The sequence below is a fragment of the Oncorhynchus gorbuscha genome, linkage group LG01, assembly GCF_021184085.1.
Source record: "Oncorhynchus gorbuscha isolate QuinsamMale2020 ecotype Even-year linkage group LG01, OgorEven_v1.0, whole genome shotgun sequence".
NCBI classification, from domain to species: Eukaryota; Metazoa; Chordata; class Actinopteri; order Salmoniformes; family Salmonidae; genus Oncorhynchus; species Oncorhynchus gorbuscha.
In genome coordinates, this window is record NC_060173.1 from 99330921 (window position 1) to 99354330 (window position 23410).

The window sequence follows — 23410 nt, forward strand, 5'->3', positions numbered from 1 at the left end:
GATGCTTTGTGCCTACAGGTTCAGGTCCTAACAGTATCAAACACAGAGGGCCAGCACTGCTCTATGGTCAATATTTCTTTTCAGTAGCAGTAGTTTTTACCATTTTTCAGATTTTGAGATGATGTTCCAGTGTCTTTGATGTGTATTGTTGATAATGAGGTAAATGGAAAACTGCTGCTGTTAGATGTAGTCATTATGAAAAAGCAGAGAGGAGCAGGTTGTTTTTTCTTCTAAAATACTGACAGACAAGGAACCACCCTGCCCGCTGCCTTCTGTAGCAAGCACCATGAGAGAAGCTGTCCAATGCTAAAACAACATCTGAAGTGAGAGGATGATTAGCCAATGTCTTTCCTCTCATCGGCACTCAGTGTTATGCACTTTCATATTGCATAACATAATGCATACTTAGACATAATGGCATAGTGTCATGCAGTGTTTCGTTCGAATTGGATGGATCTGTATTATGTTTACATAAGTTAAAGGATTCAAAACTCTGTGAAATAAATGTACATTAAGCTACAAAGACTTCTCCATGGCTTCAAGGAACTAAAGAATAGACCTGAAAATGTAAAGAGTTATTACCCTCTTATACTGTAAAAAGTGGGACGGCACTGTCGTTCTTCTGAATTGGTATGATCCAAAATGATCCTTTGGTTCGTTCAACCTATTCTATTCAGTTTTTCTGAAATCAAATAATGAATTTGACAGGTCAATGTGATTTATTTTTATTGAATTGCTTTCAACACCTCATTCACAATCACATCGAATCGCAGTGCGCGCAATGTAGCAGCAGCTGCCTACCAGAAGGTGTGGTCTATTTTGGGTGTGGCTTTCAGATTGTTCTTTTTGGCCACCTGTGAGAATGAATGTCAATCAGGTAATGTTTTTATTTTTATTTGCATGATTACAGTATATGTTCACTGCAAGCACTCAATCTTAAATATCTACGTAAATACTGTGATACTAAACAGCCTGGAAAGTTTTCTATTAGTGATGGGAAGTTTTACTGTCCAGTCAAAATAATTAATCTTTCGATTGTTAATTTGACTCAGTAATGCCCAGAGCACGCAGGACCCCCTACCGGTGAACAATGAACTGAAAACTCAAGAGTCATGATTCTACAAGCCTCTTGTTCACATGTTGTTCACCATAGGAGCTTATTGGAGTTGTAATTTGTGACCGTGACTTGTAAAAGTGTGCTTTAAACAATGTATTGATTGCTAGGAATACAAATACAATTATCTCTTCACATCACTCCAATCATCAAGATGGCAGCAGAGCAGTTTTGCTGAACATGTTGTGTCACACTGTTTGTTTGTTTCTGTTTGTTTGTGTTACACGTTTTTATTACTTAGCAAAACCGTTATAGGCTGTGAGAGTTGTCATTAAACAACAGGCAAAATCAAAAATCCTTCAGAATTAAAGCATTAAATTGACATCTGCTGGTTTCTACACGAGGAGATACAACTGGTGTGGTGCCCTCCCTGAAAGCCGAGAGAGGATACATCTGTGCTGTGACTGATGGTCTAGACATGTTGGGCCGACTAGCCTTGGATATTCCTCGACGGTCAGTGTTTCGCCATTCTACCAGAGTCTTATGAATCCTTTCCTGCCCCGCTGTGTGGTGGAAGCCGGAGGTTGGTATCTGCTCTGTGATATAACGTCTAGATGCGCTGGGCTTCCTAGCCCAGGATACCCCTGCCGGGTGGACTATCCTCCAGTGATTGACCGGTCTACTGGGCCCGCTCTGCCTTATTGTGCGGTAGCCTACTGCAAGGCAACTGGGCTCATTGACCAGACCTACACACTGGGCGAAATCCCGGTCAGTACATTCCTGCAGTGGCTGTTGAACACGCTGACCTTTCTAGCTAACACGGAACCCAAACCGGCTGCGCATGTGCGCCATCGCACATAAATGTATTTTGTTCCCCCACACCAAACGCAATCACGACACGCAGGTTAAAAAATCAAAACAAACTCTGAACCAATTACATTAATTTGGGGACAGGTCAAAAAGCATTAAACATTTATGGCAATTTAGCTAGCTAGCTTCCACTTGCTAGCTAATTTGTCCTAAATCAAATCAAAATCAAATCAAATCAAATGTTATTTGTCACATACACATGGTTAGCAGATGTTAATGCGAGTGTAGCGAAATGCTTGTGCTTCTAGTTCCGACAATGCAGTGATAACCAACAAGTAATCTAACTAACAATTCCAAAACTACTGTCTTATACACAGTGTAAGGGGATAAAGAATATGTACATAAGGATATATGAATGAGTGATGGTACAGAGCAGCATACAGTAGATGGTATCGAGTACAGTATATACATATGAGATGAGTATGTAGACAAAGTAAACAAAGTGGCATAGTTAAAGTGGCTAGTGATACATGTATTACATAAGGATGCAGTCGATGATGTAGAGTACAGTATATACGTATGCATATGAGATGAATAATGTAGGGTAAGTAACATTATATAAGGTAGCATTGTTTAAAGTGGCTAGTGATATATTTACATCATTTCCCATCAATTCCCATTATTAAAGTGGCTGGAGTTGGGTCAGTGTCAATGACAGTGTGTTGGCAGCAGCCACTCAATGTTAGTGGTGGCTGTTTAACAGTCTGATGGCCTTGAGATAGAAGCTGTTTTTCAGTCTCTCGGTCCCAGCTTTGATGCACCTGTACTGACCTCGCCTTCTGGATGATAGCGGGGTGAACAGGTAGTGGCTCGGGTGGTTGTTGTCCTTGATGATCTTTATGGCCTTCCTGTAACATCGGGTGGTGTAGGTGTCCTGGAGGGCAGGTAGTTTGCCCCCGGTGATGCGTTGTGCAGACCTCACTACCCTCTGGAGACCCTTACGGTTGAGGGCGGAGCAGTTGCCGTACCAGGCGGTGATACAGCCCGCCAGGATGCTCTCGATTGTGCATCTGTAGAAGTTTGTGAGTGCTTTTGGTGACAAGCCGAATTTCTTCAGCCTCCTGAGGTTGAAGAGGCGCTGCTGCGCCTTCTTCACGACGCTGTCAGTGTGAGTGGACCAATTCAGTCTGTCTGTGATGTGTATGCCGAGGAACTTAAAACTTGCTACCCTCTCCACTACTGTTCCATCGATGTGGATAGGGGGGTGTTCCCTCTGCTGTTTCCTGAAGTCCACAATCATCTCCTTAGTTTTGTTGACGTTGAGTGTGAGGTTATTTTCCTGACACCACACTCCGAGGGCCCTCACCTCCTCCCTGTAGGCCGTCTCGTCGTTGTTGGTAATCAAGCCTACCACTGTTGTGTCGTCCGCAAACTTGATGATTGAGTTGGAGGCGTGCGTGGCCACGCAGTCGTGGGTGAACAGGGAGTACAGGAGAGGGCTCAGAACGCACCCTTGTGGGGCCCCAGTGTTGAGGATCAGCGGGGAGGAGATGTTGTTGCCTACCCTCACCACCTGGGGGCGGCCCGTCAGGAAGTCCAGTACCCAGTTGCACAGGGCAGGGGCCGAGACCCAGGGTCTCAAGCTTGATGACGAGCTTGGGGGGTACTATGGTGTTGATATATACTGTAGCTAGCTTGCTGACGCTAGCTAATTGTTCCTTGGATAAAAAAATTGAGTTGTTATTTTACCTGAAATGCACAAGGTCCTCTACGCCGACAATTAATCCACACATAAAACGGTCAACCAAATAGTTTCTAGTCATCTCTCATCCTTCTAGGCTTTTTCTTCTCTTGACTTTATATTGCGATTGGCAACTATCATAAATTAAATGCATTGCCGTCACCGACCTAGTTTGTCTTTCAGTCACCCACGTGGGTATAACCAACAAGGAGATGGCACGTGGGTACCTGCTTCTATAAACCAGTGAGGAGATGGGAGAGGCAGGACTTGCAGCGCGATCTGCGTCAGAAATAGAACTGACTTCTATTTTAGCCCTTGGCAACGCAGACGCTCGTTGGGGCGCGCAAACAGTGTGGGTGCAATAATTGAATAATATAGATTTCAAAATGTATTTTGCAATGCTCACACACACACGCAAACTAATTTAAAAAACTAGATTAGGGTTGGGTCTGATGTATATTAATGTGAAGAGTTTGATGCCAAAATTGGACATGATAAATGTCTAGGTTCATACTAATGACCCAGATGTCATAGAATCGTCCGAGACCTGGCTTAGAAATCTGTTCTAAATCAGTCTATAGGCTTGGATGGTTATAATGTTTATTGATGTGACCGACAAAGTAAGGGGGAGTTATAGCCATCTATATTAAAGACAAATATGTGGTTACTGAACTAAGGTCTTGTCATAGAGAGGCCATAGAGCCATAGAGAAGCTTTTTATTCTCTATTTTGGTTAGGCCAGGGTGTGACTAGGGTGGCCATTCTATGTCCTTTTTTCTATGTTTTGTATTTCTATGTCTTGGCCTGGTATGCTTCTCAATCAGGGACAGCTGTCTATCATTGTCTCTGATTGAGAACCATCCTTTGGTACCCTTTTCCCCCACCTGTTTTGTGCAACTGGGAAAAGAGTGTGCTTATTCCAGATATCGAAGAGGCATTCTCCTATTTTCATTCCATGTTTTCTACTATCGACGATAAACATGCCCCTCTCAGAGAGGAGGATTTCCCTACCGGCCAAACCCTCCCTAACCCAGACAACACTATGCCAATTGTGCGTTGCCCCACGGACCTCCCGGCCACAGCCGGCTGCGACGGAGCCTGGGCTCGAACCCAGAGTCTCTGGTGGCACAGCTGGCGCTGCGGTGCAGTGCCTTAGACCACTGTGCCACCCGGGAGGCCCCTGCTTGAGATATTTAATGAGCATTTTGTTAAAGCTGGGCATTTATTTGGTAATGAATTGTATCTTGTGACACTTCTTTTGTGTGTATTTGTGTGTATTTGTGTGTATTCTGTATTTTACTGCAATGTTTTATGGACACTTCTGTTTCCCTGTTTTGCCTTCTTGGTAGGTCCTCGCAAAAGAGGTTTTTAACCTCAATGGGTTTTACCTGGTTAAATAAATGTTATACATTTTTTTTAAATGACTCTTGGTGGAATGCATTGCTTGACTACCGTGAGGGTGAGAAGCACAATATCGTTTGCGAACTGCAGCCCCCCAAACAATTATTTATTGAGTTTGAGTTTTTTGAGCAGAAGGAGTGGCGGACTTACCATTAGGGACCTTGTGAGCTGAGCACTCGAGGCCCCCAACCCCCCTTCAAAGTTGCAAAGGAAATAGGGAGGGAGGGGGGTTTTGCCTGGTGACTGTTCACAGGTTAATGAGGCCACATTACTGACAAATAAGGCATACAAAAAAAGTTAATGAATCCATACAGCGAACAATAATTCATAAGAGATCACTGATTTATTTCCTTTCATATATACATATATTTCATAGCAATATTAAAGGGATACATTGGGATTTTCCCCAGAGTCAGATGAACTCATGGATACAATTTTTATGTCTCTTCATCCAGTATGAAGGAAGTTATGAGGTAGTTTTGAGAGCCAATGTTAACTAGAGTTAGTGCAATTACTGGAAAAGTAATTGCTAGCTCTAATGAACTTATCCTCTGCAGCAGAGGTAACTCTGAGTCTTCCTTTCCTGTGGTGGTCCTCATGAGACGCGGTTATTGCTAGCATTCGCTAGTTAGCAAACGGATACGGTTGTCCTGGTTTTCTGTTGAGGTCGTTGTGAAGGACTCAGTTTCCGATGTGTTAACTTAACATAGAAGGCCTTTCTTTCTTTCTGGTCCTGATGAGAAAACAATAACTGTTGGGGGAGGTTCTCTTTTGCAACTGTTGAATCAATCCAGTAAATGTGGAGGAGGAGTTAACATGGAGTGTCGCCTTGTTAATGTTAAAAAGCGGAAGGCTTTCTTTCTATTTCCCCTGAAAACTGGATGCATCCGGTTGTTATCAACTCCGCAGAGTGGTGCTGTTGAGGTGGTTGTGGAGCTGACAGTTGTCATGGTTTTCTGTTGTGGTGGTTTTGGAGGAGACAGTTGTCATGGTTTTCATGAGCTTCCCCATGTACACGGGGTGCAGTTATTTAGTCAGTCAGTACCTTTGGCGACATTATGTTGGTCATGGGGTGTGCTCATGCTGGGTGTGGCAGGTGAGCTCTGACAGACATTGCGAGAGAGAGGGGAGATGAGGGGAGGAGATTATGATGGGAGGTGACGAGGGGAGAGGAGGGAGAGAGGGATGGGTATGGGAGGAAAGGGGAGGGGAATAAAGCAACCAAAGATCAGAATTAGACAGGGCCTAGACCACCTAAGTCGTGTGTTGCTGTGGCAACAGCTCCGTTCCCTTCACACACGGAGGAGTTTTGGGGCTGGTATCTCTCTCCCCCCCCGCTCCACCCTGCCTTGCAGTGTGATGCAAGCCTGCGTTTGCCAGTGTGTCTGACTCTGTGGCTGCCTCAGGTCTCAGCTCCAGGGGAATCAGTTTGTCGCTTTGCTCTACTGGTCTGACCAGTACAGGTAAAGAAAAGCTTTTCTGTCCTGGTAGTGTATCTCAGTACAGTGTTGTTTGCATGTCTGTGAGGATTTTAGTTTTGTATTATAATATAACTGTCCTTCTCTTTTATACTGCTGTGCTATTTCATTGAGATACATTTTGATATGTTTTTATTGATTATTCATGTGTTAAGGCCATTGAGACAAACTTGCTAAGAGCACTAACAGTTGTCACTGTAAACTGTTAATTTGACTCATTCTGCCAGGAAGGGCTGAAATGAGACTGAAGAAGACAGTTATCATTAACATTAGATTAATTTGTGTGTGTGTTTGCGGTGTAGCTGTCAGATAGTAAAAACTGTTGTCTCACTGGAATGAACCCAACAACTTTCTGATGTTGTGTGTGCATGTGTGTGTGTGTATGTATGTGTGTGAGGTAGGTGTGTTTAAGCCTGTGTCGTTGTGTGCCTTTGAGACAGAAGTTGATCTGGATGCAGGACACATCACTGCCCAGTCTGTGAGGAGGTAGGGAGGGAACGAGGGAAAGGAAGAGCAAAGGAGAGATGGTATCTGTCTAGGTGAAGGAGTGAGCAGTGCATGTCTGTCTGGAGAAAGGGAGAGAGGAAGGGAAGAGCAAGGGATAGAAGGGAAGAGCGAGGGAGAGAAGGTATCTGTCTAGGTGAAGGAGTGAGCAGTGCATGTCTGTCTGGAGAAAGGGAGAGAGGAAGGGAAGAGCAAGGGATAGAAGGGAAGAGCGAGGGAGAGAAGGTATCTGTCTAGGTGAAGGAGTGAGCAGTGCATGTCTGTCTGGAGAAAGGGAGAGAGGAAGGGAAGAGCAAGGGATAGAAGGGAAGAGCGAGGGAGAGAAGGTATCTGTCTAGGTGATGGAGAGAGTGGCGCATGTCTGTCTGGAGGGAGGAAGAGAGGAAGGGAAGAGCAAGGGATAAAAGGGAAGAGCGAGGGAGAGAAGGTATCTTTCTGAAGGTGAAGGTGTGAGAGGTGCATGTCTGTCTGTCTGGAGAGAGGGAGAGAGAGAGGAAGGGAAGAGTGAGGGAGGGATAGAAGGGAAGAGCGAGGGAATCTGTCTAGGTGAGGTTGGGAGTGGTGCCATGTCTGTCTGGAGGGAGGGAGAGAGGAAGGGAAGAGTGAGGGAGAGGGGATAGAAGGGAAGAGCGAGGGAGAGGGGATAGAAGGGAAGAGCGAGGGAGAGAAGGTATCAGTCTAGGAGAGGGAGTGAGCAGTGCATGTCTGTCTGTCTGGAAGGAGGGAGGGAGTTCATCATAGCCAAGCTGTAGTCTCCAGAATAGAATGACGTTATGGTCATGTCAAAAGAAGCAGGATAGAGACCAAAGTAATAGAACCTGGAGATGGCAAATGTATTTTCTCCTATGCATACAACATAGGCAATAGGGTACCATTTGACACACAGCCTTTTACTGTGTGTGTTGGAATGTCACACTGTGTGGTTGATCTGCTAGGTCAGTCGGACTGAGTTCAAAGAGGTAAAGGCTGGAAGTTCCTCTCTAGATTTCTTCCTAGGTTCCTGCCTTTCTAGGGAGTTTTTCCTAGCCACTGTGCTTCTACATCTGCATTGATTGCTGTTTGGGGTTTTAGGCTGGGTTTCTGTATAAGTAATATCTGCTAATGTAAAAAAGGCTTTAGAAATACATTTGATTTCATTTGGAGGAATCTGTCAATAATCTGGCAATACTTTCCCAGTGGGTCTGTGGTGAACTTATCTCTTCTTTTTCTTCAGCATATTAGATTTTTACTGAACAAAAATTTAAATGTTACATCTAAAGTGTTGGTCCCATCTTTCATGAGCTGAAATAAAAGATCCCATGAATGTTCCATACGCCTCAAAAATCTTGTTTCTCTCAAATGTTGTGCACAAATTTGTTTATATCCGTGTTTGTAAGCCTTTCTCCTTAATCCATTCAGCTGACAGGTGTGGCATATCAAGAAGATGATTAAACAGCATGATCATTACACAGGTGCACCTTGTGCTGGCAACAGTAAAAGGTCACTCTAAAATGTGCAGTTTTGTCACACAACACAATGCCACAGATGTCTCAAGTTTTGAGGGAGCGTGCAATTGGCATGCTGACTGCAGGAATGTCCACCAGAGCTGTTGCCAGAGAATTTAATGTTTATTTCTGAACCATAAGCCACCTCCAACGTCATTTTAGAGAATTTGGCAAGTACTTCCTACCAGCCTTACAACTGCAGAACCACACCAGCCCAGGACCTCCACATCTGGCTTCTTCACCTGAGGGATCATCTGAGACCAGCCACCGGACAGCTGAGGAAACTGTGGGTTAGCACAACCAAAGAATATCTGCACCAACTGTCAGAAACCGTCTCAGGAAAGCTCATCTGCGTGCTCGTCGTCCCCAACAGGGTCACCCATTGAGCATGTTTGGGATGCTCTGGGTCAACGTGTATGACACAAGTTCCAGTTCCTGCCAATATCCAGCAACTTTGCACAGCTAGTGAATAGGAATGACACAACATTCCACAGGCCACAATCAACAGTCTGATCAACTCTATGTGAAGGAGACGTGTCGCGCTGCATGAGGCAAATGGTGATCACAGAGTTTTTTCTGATAAAAAAATAAGCCAGTGACTCAGCCCCTGTAATAGGGTTTGAGGCAGAGAATCCCAGTGGAGAGAGGGGAACCGGCCAGGCAGAGACAGCAAGGGCGGTTCGTTGCTCCAGAGCCTTTCCGTTCACCTTCACACTCCTGGGCCAGACTACACTCAATCATATGACCCACTGAAGAGATGAGTCTTCAGTAAAGATTTAAAGGTTGAGACTGAGTCTGCGTCTCTCACATGGTTAGGCAGACGATTCCATAAAAATGGAGCTCTATAGGAGAAAGCGCTGCCTCCATCTGTTTGTTTAGAAATTCTAGGGACAATTAGGAGGCCTGCGTCTTGTGACCGTAGCGTACGTGTAGGTATGTACGGCAGGACAAAAATCGGAAAGATAGGTAGGAGCAAGCCCATGTAATGCTTTGTAGGTTAGCAGTAAAACTTTGAAATCAGCCCTTGCCTTAACAGGAAGCCAGTGTAGGGAGGCTAGCACGGGAGTAATATGATCTTTTTTTTTTTGGTTCTAGTCAGGATTCTAGCAGCCGTATTTAGCACTAACAGAAGTTTATTTAGTGCTTTATCCGGGTAGCCAGAAAGTAGAGCATTGCAGTAGTCTAATCTAGAAGTAACAAAAGCATGGATTCATCGCTGAGGTCCATCACAGTTTTATTTGAGACGACTGTACAACCATCAAGATTGATTGTCAGATTCAACAGAATATCTCTTTGTTTCCTGGGACCTAGAACAAGCATCTCTGTTTTGTCCGAGTTTAAAAGTAGAACGTTTGCAGCCATCCACTTTCTTATGTCTGAAACACAGGCTTCTAGCGAGGGCAATTTTGGGGCTTCACCATGTTTCATTGAAATGTACAGCTGTGTGTCATCCGCATAGCAGTGAACGTTAACATTATGATTTCGAATGACATCCCCAGGAGGTAAAATATATAGTGAAAACAATAGTGTTCCTAAAACTGAACCTTGAGGAACACCGGAATTTACAGTTGATTTGTTAGAGGACAAACCATTCACAGAGACACACTGATATCTTTCCGACAGATAAGATCTAAACCAGGCTAGAACTTGTCCGTGTAGACCAATTTTGGTTTCCAATCTCTCCAAAAGAATGTGGTGATTGATGGTATCAGGAGCAGCACTAAGGTCTAGGAGCACAAGGACAGATGCAGAGCCTCGGTCTGACACCATTAAAATGTAATTTACCACCTTCACAAGTGCTGTCTCAGTGCTATGATTGGGTCTAAAACCAGACTGAAGCATTTTGTATACATTGTTTGTATTCAGGAAGGCAGTGAGTTGCCGTGCAACAGCTTTTTCAAAAATTTTTGAGAGGAATGGAAGATGGGTCAAGGTTTGGCTTTTTCAAGAGAGGCTTTATTACTGCCACTTTTAGTGAGTTTGGTACACATCTGGTGGATAGAGAGTCGTTTATTATATTCAACATAGGAGGGTGAAGCACAGGAAGCAGCTCTTTCAGTAGTTTAGTTGGAATAGGGTCCAGTATGCAGCTTCAAGGTTTAGAGGCCATGATTATTTTCATCATTGTGTCAAGAGATATAGTACTAAAACACTTGAGTGTCTCTCTTGATCCTAGGTCCTGGCAGAGTTGTGCAGACTCAGGACAACTGAGCTTTGGAGGAATATGCAGATTTAAAGAGGAGTCAGTAATTTGTTTTCTAATGATCATGATATTTTCCTCAAAGAAGTTCATGAATTTATTACTGCTGAAGTGAAAGCCATCCTCACTTGGGGAGTGCTGCTTTTTAGTTAGCTTTGCGACAGTATCAAAAAGATATTTCGGATTGTTCGTATTTTCCTCAATTAAGTTGGAAAAATAGGATGATCGAGCAGCAGTGCTCTTCAATACTGCTCGGTACTGTCTTTCCAAGCTAGTCGGAAGACTTCCAGTTTGGTGTGGCGCCATTTTGTTCCAATTTTCTGGAAGCTTGCTTCAGAGCTCGGGTATTTTTTGTATACCAGTGTAACAGAATAACTTTACGTCCGTCCCCTCGCCCATACCCGGGCGCGAACCATGGACCCTCTGCACACATCGACAACAGTCACCCTCGAAGCATCGTTACCCATCGCTCCACAAAAGCCTCGGCGCTTGCAGAGCAAGGGGAACTACTACTTCAAGGTCTCAGAGCAAGTGACGTAACCGATTGAAATGCTATTTAGCGCACACTGCTAACTAAGCTAGTCGTTTCACATCCGTTACACCAGGGAGCTAGTTTCTTATGACAAATATTTTTAGTTTTTAGGGGTGCAACTGCATCTTGGGTATTGCGCAAGGTTAAATTGAGTTCCTCAGTTGGGGGTTAACTGATTTTTGTCCTTGTGTTGTCTGAGCATTTATAGCACAACTTTTGATGCTCCTTGGTTGGGGTCTGAGCAGATTATTTGTTGCGATTGCAAACGTAATAAAATGTTGGTCCGATAGTCCAGGATTATGAGGAAAAACATTAAGATCCACAACATTTATTCCATTGGACAAAACTAGGTCCGGAGTATGACTGTGACAGTGAGTAGGTCCCGAGACATGTTGGACAAAACCCACTGAGTCGATGATGGCTCCGAAAGCCTTTTGGAGTGGGTCTGTGGACTTTTCCATGTGAATATTAAAGCCCTGTCTATGTTGGTAGATATGATGAAAGCACCCCTCCAGCTAGGATGGAGTCCGTCACTCCTCAGCAGGCCAGGCTTGATCCTGTTTGTGGGTGAGTCCCAGAAAGAGGGCCAATTATCTACAAATTCTATTTTTTGGGAGGGGCAGAAAACAGTTTTCAACCAGCGATTGAGTTGTGAGACTGCTGTAGAGCTCATCACTCCCCCGAACTGGTAGGGGGCCAGAGACAATTAGTCGATTCCAACACATCTTTCTAGCTGATTTACACGCTGAAGCTATGTTGCGCTTGGTGACCTCTGACTGTTTCACCCTAACATCGTTGGTGCCGACGTGGATAACAATATCTCTATGCTCTCTACTCTCGCCAGTTTTAGCCTTAGCCAGCACCATCTTCAGATTAGCCTTAACATCGTAGCCCTGCCCCCTGGTAAACAGTGTATGATCGCTGGATGATTCGTTTTAAGTCTAATACTGCAGGCAATGGAGTCGCCAATGACTAGGGTTTTCAATTTCTCAGAGCTAATGGTGGGAGGCTTCGGCGTCTCAGACCCTGTAAGGAGTAGAAGGAGTAGAGGGAGGAGTAGAGACCAGAAAAGGCTCGGCCTCAGACTCCAACTCGCTGCTTAATGGGGAAAACCGGTTGAAAGTTTATGTTGGCTGATTGAGTGACACCGGTTGAGCATTCCTACAGCATTTCCCTCCAGAAGCCATGAGAAGGTTGTCCAGCTGCGGGGACCGTGCGAGGGGATTTATACTAACGTTACTATCTGTACCTACTGGTGGCACAGACGTGGTTTCATCCTTTCCTACACTGAAATTACCCTTGCCTAACGATTGCGTCTGAAGCTGGGCTTGCAGCACAGCTATCCTCGCCGTAAGGCGATCATTCTCCTGTATATTATGAGTACAGCGACTGCAATTAGAAGGCATCAAGTTAATGTTACTACTTAGCTTCGGCTGTTGGAGGTCCTGACGAACCATGTCCAGATAAAGCGCCCCGAGTGAAAAAGTTGAATTATTATTTTATTTTTTAAATCGAGTGATGGGAAAACAAAAAATGTAAACGGTAATTAAAAAGTAAAAACTGTAAAGTTGTCAGGTAGCAAAGTAAGGTTGGCAACAAAACGCACAGCAATACGTAAACAAGTCTGAAAGTTGTGACCAGAAATGACCACTCTATTGCTGCTAGCTGCACACCCCTACCTTTTTAGAGGTATCTGTGACAAACAGATGCATATCAGTATTCCCAGTCATGTGAAATCCATAGATTAGGGCCTAATGAATGTATTTCCATTGACTGATTTCCTTATTTGAACTAAACTCAGCAAAAAAAAGTAACGGCAGCTGCATTAAGTACTGTAGTGCATCTCCTCATGGACTGTACCATATTTGCCAGTTATTGCTTTGAGATTGTTACCCCAATCTTCCACCAAGGCACCTGCAAGTTCCCGGATATTTCTGGTCCCAGATGTGCTCAATGGGATTGAGATCTGGGCCTTCGCTGGCCATGGCAGAACACTAACATTCCTGTCTTGCAGGAAATCACACATAGAATGAGCAGTATGACCGGTGGCATTGTCATGCTGGAGGGTCATGTCAGGATGAGCCTGCAGGAACAGTACCACATGAGGAAGGAGGATGTCTTCCCTGTAGCACACAGCGTTGAGATTGCCTGCAATGATAACAAGCTCAGTCCGGTGATGCTGTTACACACCGCCCCAGACCATGACGGACCCTCCACCTCCAAATCGATCCCACTCCAGAGTACAGGCCTCGGTGTAACGCTCATTCCGTCTACGATTAACGCGAATCCAACCATCACCCCTGGTGAGACAAAACCGCGACTCGTCAGTGAAGGGCACTTTTTGCCAGTTGAGTCCCGTCAGAATAGGATGTCTGGTTGTTCTTTAAAAGGTCTTTCCTCACCATCTTAAATAAGCATGCCCATTTAAAAAGTGTAGAACTAAGAACAGATATAACCTTTGGTTCACTCCAGACTTGACTGCCCTTGACCAGCACAAAAACACCCTGTGGCATACTGCACAAGCATCGAATAGTCCCCACGATATGCAACTTTTCAGGGAAGTCAGGAACCAATACACACAATCAGTTAGGAAGGCTTGCTTTTTCAAACAGAAATTAGCATCCTGCAGCACTAATTCCAAAAAGTTTTGTGACACTGTATAGTCCATGGAGATTAAGAGTACCTCCTCCCAGCTTCCCACTGCACTGAGACTAGAAAACACTGTTACCACTGATAAATCCACGATAATCGAGAATTTCAATAATCACTTCTATGGCTGGCCAAGCTTTCCACCTGGCTACCCCAACCCCGGCCAACATCTCTGCACCCCGCACAGCAACTGGCCCAAGCCCCCCTCTGCTTCTCCTTCAAGATCTGCAAAATCTGGATCCCTACAAATCAGCTAGGCTAGATAATCTGGACCCTCTCTTCCTAAAATTATCCACCACCATTGTTGCAACCCCTATTACTAGTCTGTTCAACCTCTCTTTCGTATCATCTGATATTCCTAAAGATTGGAAAGCGGCCATGGTCATCCCCCTCTTCAAAGGGGGAAACACAAGACCCAAACTGTTACAGACCTATATCCACCCTTCCCTGCCTTTCTAAAGTCTTTGAAAGCCAAATGAACAAACAGATCACCGACTATTTCGAATCCCACCGTACCTTCTCCTCTATGCAATCTGGTTTCTGAGCTGGTCACGGTTGCACCTCAGCCAAGCTCAAGGTCCTAAACGATATCATAACCGCCATCGATAAAGGACAGTACTGTGCAGCAGTCTTCATCAACCTGGCCAAGGCTTTCTTATCGGCAGACTTAACAACTTTTGTTTCTCTAATGGCTGCCTCGCCTGGTTCACTAACTACTTCTCAGATAGAGTTCAGTGTGTCAAATCGGAGTGCCTGTTGTACGGACCTCTGGCAGTCTCTAAGGGATGCCACAGGATTCAATTCTCGGGCCGGTTCTTTTCTCTGTATATATCAATGATGTCGCTCTTTCTGTGGGTGATTCTTTAATCCACCTCTATGCAGATGTCACCATTCTGTATACATCTGGCCCTTCTACATCTGGACATTGAGCTAACAAACCTGCCAAATGAGCTTCAATGCCATACAACACTCCTTCTGTGGCCTCCAACTGCTCTTAAATGCTAGTAAAACTAAATGCATGCTCTTCAAACGATCGCTGCCCACACCCGCCCTCCTGACTAGCATCACTACACTGGACGGTTCTGACTTAGAATATGTTGACAATTACAAATACCTAGATGTCTGGCTAAACGCTCATTCCAGACACATTAAGCATCTCCAATCCAAAGTTAAATCTAGAATCGTCTTCCTATTTCACAACAAAGCCTCCTTCACTCATGCTGCCAAACATACCCTCATAAAATGGAAATCCTACCAATCCTTGACTTCGGCGATGTCATTTACAAAATAGCCTCCAACACTCTACTCAGCAAATTGGATGCAGTCTATCACAGTGCCATCCGTTTTGTCACCAAAGCCCCATATATTACCCACCACCTCGACCTGTATGCTCTCGTTGGCTGGTCCTCGCTATGTATTCATCGCCAAACTCACTGGCTCCAGATCATCTATAAGTCTTTGCTCGGTAAAGCGCCGCCTTATCTCAGCTCACAGGTCACCATATCAACACCCACCGTAGCACGCGCTTCAGCAGGTTTATTTCACTGGTCATCCCCATAGCTAACACCTCTTTGGCCGCCTTTCCTTCCAGTTCTCTGCTGCCAATGACTGGAATGAATTGCAAATATCACTGAAGTTGGAGACTTATACTGTATCTCCCTCACTAACTTTAAGCATCAGCTGACAGAGCAGCTTACCGATCGCTGCAGCTGTACACAGCCCATCTTTAAATAGCCCATCCAACCAACTATCTACCTCATCCCCATATTTGTTTTTGTTTTCTGCTCTTTTGCACACCAGTATTTCTACTTGCACATCCACATCTGCACATGTATCACTCCAGTGTAAAATTCTAAATTGTAATTACTTTACTTTGTTTATCCCATGTGTAACTGTGTTGTTGTGTTGTTGTTGTCACACCGCTTTGCTTTGTCTTGGCCAGGTCACAGTTGTAAATGAGAACTTGTTCTACCTGGTTAAATATAGGTGAAATAAAAAATGATAAATAAATAAATAATTGAAAGTGTTGCTTCTTGCATTTATATTTTTGTTCAGTACATCAGGCAAAACATCACAGGGTTGAAGAGAGATTGACATTGAAGACATGAAATCCAGTTTTATGATCTTGATCTCAGGGTGATCTGAGGGTGTTAATTGATGGTCCTAGATTTACATTATCTGTTCTTTTTTCCAGCTAGTTTGAGACTACTTGGCATGTATAACTTCTACTGAAGTTGTTAAAATACTCTTTCAGGTTTTCACATTTAAAAAAATAGTTTTGGGTTGATTGGATTAAATTGACTGCAATGACACTTGGGTTTGGCAGTGGTACGTATTTGGCCATGTATGTATGACACTTGGGTTTGGCAGTGGTACGTATTTGGCCATGTATGTATGACACTTGGGTTTGGCAGTGGTACGTATTTGGCCATGTATGTTTATGACACTTGGGTTTGGCAGTGGTACGTATTTGGCCATGTATGTATTTGGCCATGTATGTATGACACTTGGGTTTGGCAGTGGTACGTATTTGGCCATGTATGTATGACACTTGGGTTTGGCAGTGGTACGTATTTGGCCATGTATGTATGACACTTGGGTTTGGCAGTGGTACGTATTTGGCCATGTATGTATGACACTTGGGTTTGGCAGTGGTGTATGACACTTGGGTTTGGCAGTGGTACGTATTTGGCCATGTGTATGACACTTGGGTTTTGGCCATGTATGTATGACACTTGGGTTTGGCAGTGGTACGTATTTGGCCATGTATGTATGACACTTGGGTTTGGCAGTGGTACGTATTTGGCCATGTATGTATGACACTTGGGTTTGGCAGTGGTACGTATTTGGCCATGTATGTATGACACTTGGGTTTGGCAGTGGTACGTATTTGGCCATGTATGTATGACACTTGGGTTTGGCAGTGGTACGTATTTGGCCATGTATGTATGACACTCTCCTTTTCACTCTGAAATGGAGCCACAGAAAGCAGGATCATTTGAGTGGGTGAGTGTGCTGTGTGAGTGTTCCCAGAAGACGTGTTTGTGTGTGTGCTTTCGTGTGTGTGTGTGTGTGTTTGTGTGCGCGCGTGTGTGTCTGGTGGGTGGAAAATGGTCCTGAAACAGCTCCACATCGTGACCACCAAAGCTCTCCACCGCCAACTAACTATTCCCACTGAAATACACTGTTGCCATGTCAATTACTCTGTTTAGAAGACTGACATTCTCAAAAACACTAAATGATGACAGTGAAAGTCATGAATGTAAAATAAATTACATGATATGGATGTAGAGTATATATTGGAGTCCATATGCACAGGAATCATGGATGTATGGCTGTCCAATTACATCATACGGTATATCCACAAACCCTACCCACACACATGCACATACTAGGGCTGGGAAGTGCCAGGGACCTCACGATACTTAGGTGCCATCTACGATATGTATTGCGATTTGATACTGCAATGTTATTGCGATTAATTGTTCCAAACATATTGCTCACTATATGTCTGCTGCAGGGAGATGAGAGAGCCATGAGAACATGATCACTTATGGAAATAAAGGAGCTGGAAACATGTTTGACTCACCATTTAGAAAGAAGATTGAGACCAAGCTATAGAATAGTGGTTGATCTTTTTTGGTTACTGTACCACCAACAGAATTTTTCTCTGCCCGGTGTAGCCCTGAATGTACCCCCTCATGTGACCAGTAGGCCTAGGATCTCATGAGTCTTCTCAAGTACCCCCTGTGGATAGGTCCTAGTACTCCTGGTTGGGAACCACTGCTATAGAAGGAAAAATACAGCCGACCAGCGCTATCTAACATTAAAACTGAAATCCTTAATGGTGAAAGAACCACGTCGGTTTGCATTATTACAACAACAAAGACATTCCCGCAAACAATGAATACTGTTGATTTCCCTTGGACATCATTGCACGTGCATTAGAACAGCATTATATGACGTTCCACCAGAGCTCCCCACTTTTGCTTCGTCAACAAAAACATTTTATGTTAGGACAAATAATGTCTGACAGTTTTTAAACCTCGAATACACTACTGCTGTGCAGGAAAATTCTCAGCAACAAAATAGTGATCAAATGAAGATCCTACATCTTTAGGTCTAATGGGTAAAGATATCATCTAGATAAAATAGTTTCTGACCAGTGGAGGGTATCTGGGTCGTATTCATTAGTGCACACCGTAGCAAAACATTTTGCAACGAAAAAAGAAACATGCTTCCTTTGCTTTCGTTTGGTTCATAGTTAGTACGACGCTGGGAAGACCACACAACTGTTGGCTCAAAGTTATCTGCCAATCACAGGCCCAGGCCCAAGACCATTTCTGATTGGCCAGTAGTTGTGGCTGCTGTCTTCCTGCCTGAAGCTGTGTTTCCATGGTGATTTCTGCAGTTGGAACGCTGCCAATGCTCCAAGTATAGATTGAAGTATAGATTTGTATTTTTTTGGTTCTCTGCATATTAAACAATCATCTTTCTGTCTATCTAAGGCTATCATTAAATGCATTATCAATCAATAAGGACAGACCTTAAGTTCACATTTAATTTACACACTATGATTGACAAGATATGGTTGGTTTAGACATGTCACTGACATCTCCCTCTGTGTGTGTGTGTGTGTGTGTGTGTGTGTGTGTGTGTGTGTGTGTGTGTGTGTGTGTGTGTGTGTGTGTGTGTGTGTGTGTGTGTGTGTGTGTGTGTGTGTGTGTGTGTGTGTGTGTGTGTGTGTGTGTGTGTGTCACAGAGCAAGTGTCTGCGCGGATCGTGCAGGAGGTGACAGCCGAGGCAGTGGCAGTACTGAAGGGAGAACAGGAGACAAGACTGCCCTCGGGTACACACACACACACACACACACACACACACACACACACACACACACACACACACACACACACACACACACACACACACACACACACACACACACACACACACACACACACACACACACACACACACACACACACACACACACACACACACACACAGGTCCCAGTTGGGATTATGGTTCATTGTTTAGCTAGCTACTGTATATGTCTAAACAAACAACTCTGCTATGCAAGTAACCATTTCACTGTACCATGTACACCTTCTGTAGCCTGTGCATGTGACAAATAAACATAGATTGTATTTGATATAGTGTGTGTTTACCAGAGACAGTAATGTGAAAAACAACATGTCCTGCACCAAAGTCAGATTTGGATATAGGCCAAGGACTAGATAACGTTTATTTTACTATACATTTTTGCTACTACTTTCACCACTTTTTGTCTTGAAGTCCACACACACACACACACACACACACACACACACACACACACACACACACACACACACACACACACACACACACACACACACACACACACACACACACACACACACACACACACACACACACACACACACTTTCTTGACATGTCCTGGCCTTCCCCACCCCTCCAGAGGAAGCATAGCGATTCTGAGTGTGAAACAAGAGGTCCTTTTGGCAGATGTCAGTGGACAGAAATGGTGCTGTTGGTGGTATGCGTGTAGGGGTTAGAGAGCTGTGTCAGGTCCGGACAGCTGTCAGAGTAGATCTACCATGGTTGTAGTGCTGGGTGAGTAAGCCCAGAGCAGAGCATATCCCAGATCAGCCCTCTGGAGGCCATATAACAACACTGACCCTCAACATGCCTCTCTCTATCCCCGGATGCGACGTCTGTCTGTCAGCACATCTATGCCATCATACATCTATGGAGGGTTAGTGTGTGAGCCAGCCTTGACATCACTGAAGGGAAGGTTGTAAGGACTATGCTGTTTTTTAATTATTCTGAATTGCTTTAAATGGGCTGGCTGTTATAAGGATGCCTGTAATGTACTTGTATTACTACTGTTAGCTAATTTACTATTACAGTTCAACATTTCCATCAGATAATGCTCATTGGAGGAATTACGCAGCAAAAAACAGCCATTATAGTATTTATTCACATCTTTACTATTTACAGTGACTTTCAGAGGAGCTTTAAAGGAGAGAGAGCCATATATAGGGGGAGGGAGAGGTAGGGAGAGAGAGAGAAGTAGGGAGAGAGAGAATGCGGTAGAGAGAGAGAGAGAGGTGTAGAGAAAGAGAGAGAGACACCAGGCTTCATCAGCTACTACCTCGACGCAGACATGCACAGATACACACACACTATCTGTTTCCAAACGTCACTCCCTATACATTGTCTCCCTCTGTTTGGTTTTCTGTAGTTGAAGACACGGTGAACCTGCCTCCCTCCCCTCCTCCCTCACCTGCTGCTGAACACTGCTTTGGACCCCTGGATCAAGGTAAGGTCCTGAGAGAGAGATGAGGGAGAGAGAGATAGAGGGAGATAGAGAGATAGAGAGAGAGAGAGAGAGAGATATGTGCTATCATCATGAGTGAATGTGAAGTGGAGTTGTATTAGACCGTGCTGAGACGAGTTGGAACCCCATTCCACTGCCCCATTGGAGGATACTGTATATGTCACCTTCAGAAGAACCAATCACAGAGGCTCCATACCTGGGTCATATGGTTACACAGAAAAAGCAAACCAAACACAGGAAGTGTTTCTTAGACATTCATTCTCTTTGAACAGAAGTCCTCTCCCTTCTCCTCATTTTCCTTTTTACCCTGGATTTAGAAATGCTTTCACCTTAATCACTTCTTTACCTCAATCCCTCCATCCACCAGCCCATACACCTTCATCCTCCCCTTTCCCTGACCATTCGTCTTGGAATGCCTAGTGCATGACCTTCGCATGACCTCACCCATCCTCACTCTTCCTCACCCCCCACCGGCATCCTTCCTCTCCCCTGACTTTCATCATCCACCCCTCCTGTCCTTGCAGATATAACTCTGGTAGCCTGTTTGCCTTCCTAACCTCTCTTGTTTCCACTTATGTGTATTTGTCTTTATTCTTCTGTCCTGTGTTTAAGCATGTCTTCTTGTTAGTTTTTCCTTGTTCTCTGCCCATGCTTGTTTGTCTTCCTGGTTTGTTTCTGATCGTGCCTGACCTGATCTGTGTTTGTTTAGTCTGACTGCAGTGGACATGTGACCTATGACAGAGATTGTGGGAGGGGCCAGCCATCCTCAGACTGGTGGTTGAATTTACATGTTAGCTACATAGCTTCCTGATGTTCAAAAAATGGAAACTACCTCTGTTCCTATCTTATTACGTAGAAATCTCCCTTATATTTAAATATCTTTATTAATTCCTATAGAAATTGAAGTATGTTTATAAAAGAACACCTTGGCACCACTGTTTTACTCGGGGCAGTGAATAAATACCTCAGCCAGCAAGCAAAGTTGTCTGCCCACTGGCAGCACTACAGCACTGCTCAACAGCACTGCAGCAGTTGGCCCAATAACACTAGCTTTCAATGGATGTCATTGTTACATTGCTTTACATCACGGTCACTGTTAAATTGTTCTGAATATGTGGTCCCATCTTCTCTCTGGTTATGGCAGACCCCAAACTCAGTCACTTTCAGTTGCTGGTCACTGTCCTTGTGTCTTTGTCTTGTTGCTTCTCTCTCTCTCTCTCTCTCTCTCTCTCTCTCTCTCTCTCTCTCTCTCTCTCTCTCTCTCTCTCTCTCTCTCTCTCTCTCTCTCTCTCTTCCACCCTTTGTCTTAGTTTTCCCTTGTTCTCTCAATCTTTTTTTTCTCTTTATCTCTACTACTTTCTCTTCCTCGCTCTCATCAGTCTCTCTCTTTCTCCCCAACACCAAGTCCCTCTATACCCCCTTTTCCATCCCTCCCTACCTCCCTGTGTGTTTCTCTGTGTGTGTCCAGATTTCCCCTGCAGTACGTTCTTCTCCTGTGTGTCTGTTGTTTGTCCCTCTACCTCCCTCCCCTTTCCCTTCCTCAATTTCTTTCCCTCCCTGTCTGTTTCTCTGTGAGTCTTTCCCTCTCCCTCTCCCTGTCTGTCTCTCTCTCTGCGTGTGTCCAGATTTCCCCTGCAGTACGTTCTTCTCCTGTGTGTCTGTTGTTTGTAGATGTAGGGGATGAGGAGGAGGAGGCCTGCCCTCTCCACCACTTCCAAAATTCTCGGGAGAGGTGCAAGTTCCTCGCCCCCTCCATCTCTGTGTCTATGCCCGAGGATGACCCCTACCACTCTGACGAGGAATACTATGATCACCCCTTGTTCAGCCCTGAGTGGGATCGCTCGGTCTCCTCTCGGCCCTCAGTGCCGGCCGCTGCCTTTAGACAGATCCAAGGTGAACCGCGCATGGTTCCTCTACGTACGCCATTCTTTCTTCCCTTCTTCCTCCTACCTTCCTCTTTCTCCCTCTTTTACCCCCGATCCCCCTTTTCTGTGGTTCGACCAATAACTTCCGTCTTTCCGTCCGTCCGTCCGTGTGTTTGTTTGTGTCCCTGTGGTGTCAATTAGTTCAAAGAATCTGAGCACTTTCATGTTTTGTGATGTTTAGATGATCTAGTTTGTTGTGATTTATCTCAACCAAAGCCATTTGTTCACTGTAGTCAACTTTGCCTCTGGAAGCATCCCATCACTTATCAAAGTGATCCGACGAATATAAACATGATTTAACTGATTTAATTTTTAATTTGAACACAAATTTGCCTGAGAAAATTAAATTCTTAAACCTACATGTGCATACTTGCAAGGATGCATATCATAAAATGTTTATGCATACAGGTAAAAAATAATGCCATATGCAAATCACTTAAACAGAGTGGCATGCAGGCACAGGACTTGATGTGGTCCAAATGGCTTGCAGCAATATACAGAGGTGCATGAACTAAGACTTGTTCCATGCACATGTTTTCCTCTCTGCCGGTCTGTAACATCTTCATGCCATGTGTTATGTCTCTGTCTGTCATCACTCCATCAAAGACAAACTCATCCCTGAGCCCTCCCTTCTCATGTGTTCCATCACCCGCTCTCACACACACACACACACACACACACACACACACACACACACACACACACACACACACACACACACACACACACACACACACACACACACACACACACACACACACACACACACACACACACACACACACACACACACACACACACACACACACACACACACGTTGTAGATCACCGGATCCACAGGATCACACACATGCTCTCAGAGGACACACAGCACACACACTCTCAATACACTCTCTCACAACTTCAAAGGCTTATAGTATTAGTCGACAAAGACAAGTCCTTAGCACATCATCAAGGCTGAAGTTAATGTTTTCTGTAGTAGGCTGGATGAAGGGGCTCCATGTACCACAAATATCGGAGGGATTCGGAAGGTGGCTTGGTCCCTTGTAATTTTACACTTTTCAAACATCTGAAACAGCTTTTTGAAATATAGGGCCATAATTAATATGCTTAATTCTATGTAAAAAATATGTGTATTTATCTGCATATCCAAGCATATCTCTTGAGCTATCTGTATCCTCCTGACTGCAGTTAAATATGCTTCTCTGCATCTGCTAAAATCTGGGTAAAAGATTAAAAAGAATGTAGACTTATTCATTACATTTAGCTATTGCTTGCTTTTCTAAA

General features: G+C 44.4%; 1 protein-coding gene across 9 annotated transcripts in view; it reads left to right on the forward strand.

Annotated features, from left to right (window-relative positions):
- Nucleotides 1–23410, forward strand: part of LOC124047254 (microtubule-associated protein 2-like) — a 169913-nt gene that overhangs the window by 108788 nt on the left and 37715 nt on the right. For 7 of the 9 annotated variants that reach the window (XM_046367785.1, XM_046367786.1, XM_046367787.1 and 4 more), the window contains exons 5-7: nucleotides 18616–18702; nucleotides 20103–20180; nucleotides 21870–22091. In XM_046367785.1, coding sequence (XP_046223741.1) covers nucleotides 18616–18702; nucleotides 20103–20180; nucleotides 21870–22091 — 387 coding nt within the window. Of the gene's footprint in view, nucleotides 1–18615; nucleotides 18703–20102; nucleotides 20181–21869; nucleotides 22092–23410 lie in introns of those variants that run through there. The other 2 variants (XM_046367791.1, XM_046367792.1) reach the window with 2 other exon arrangements.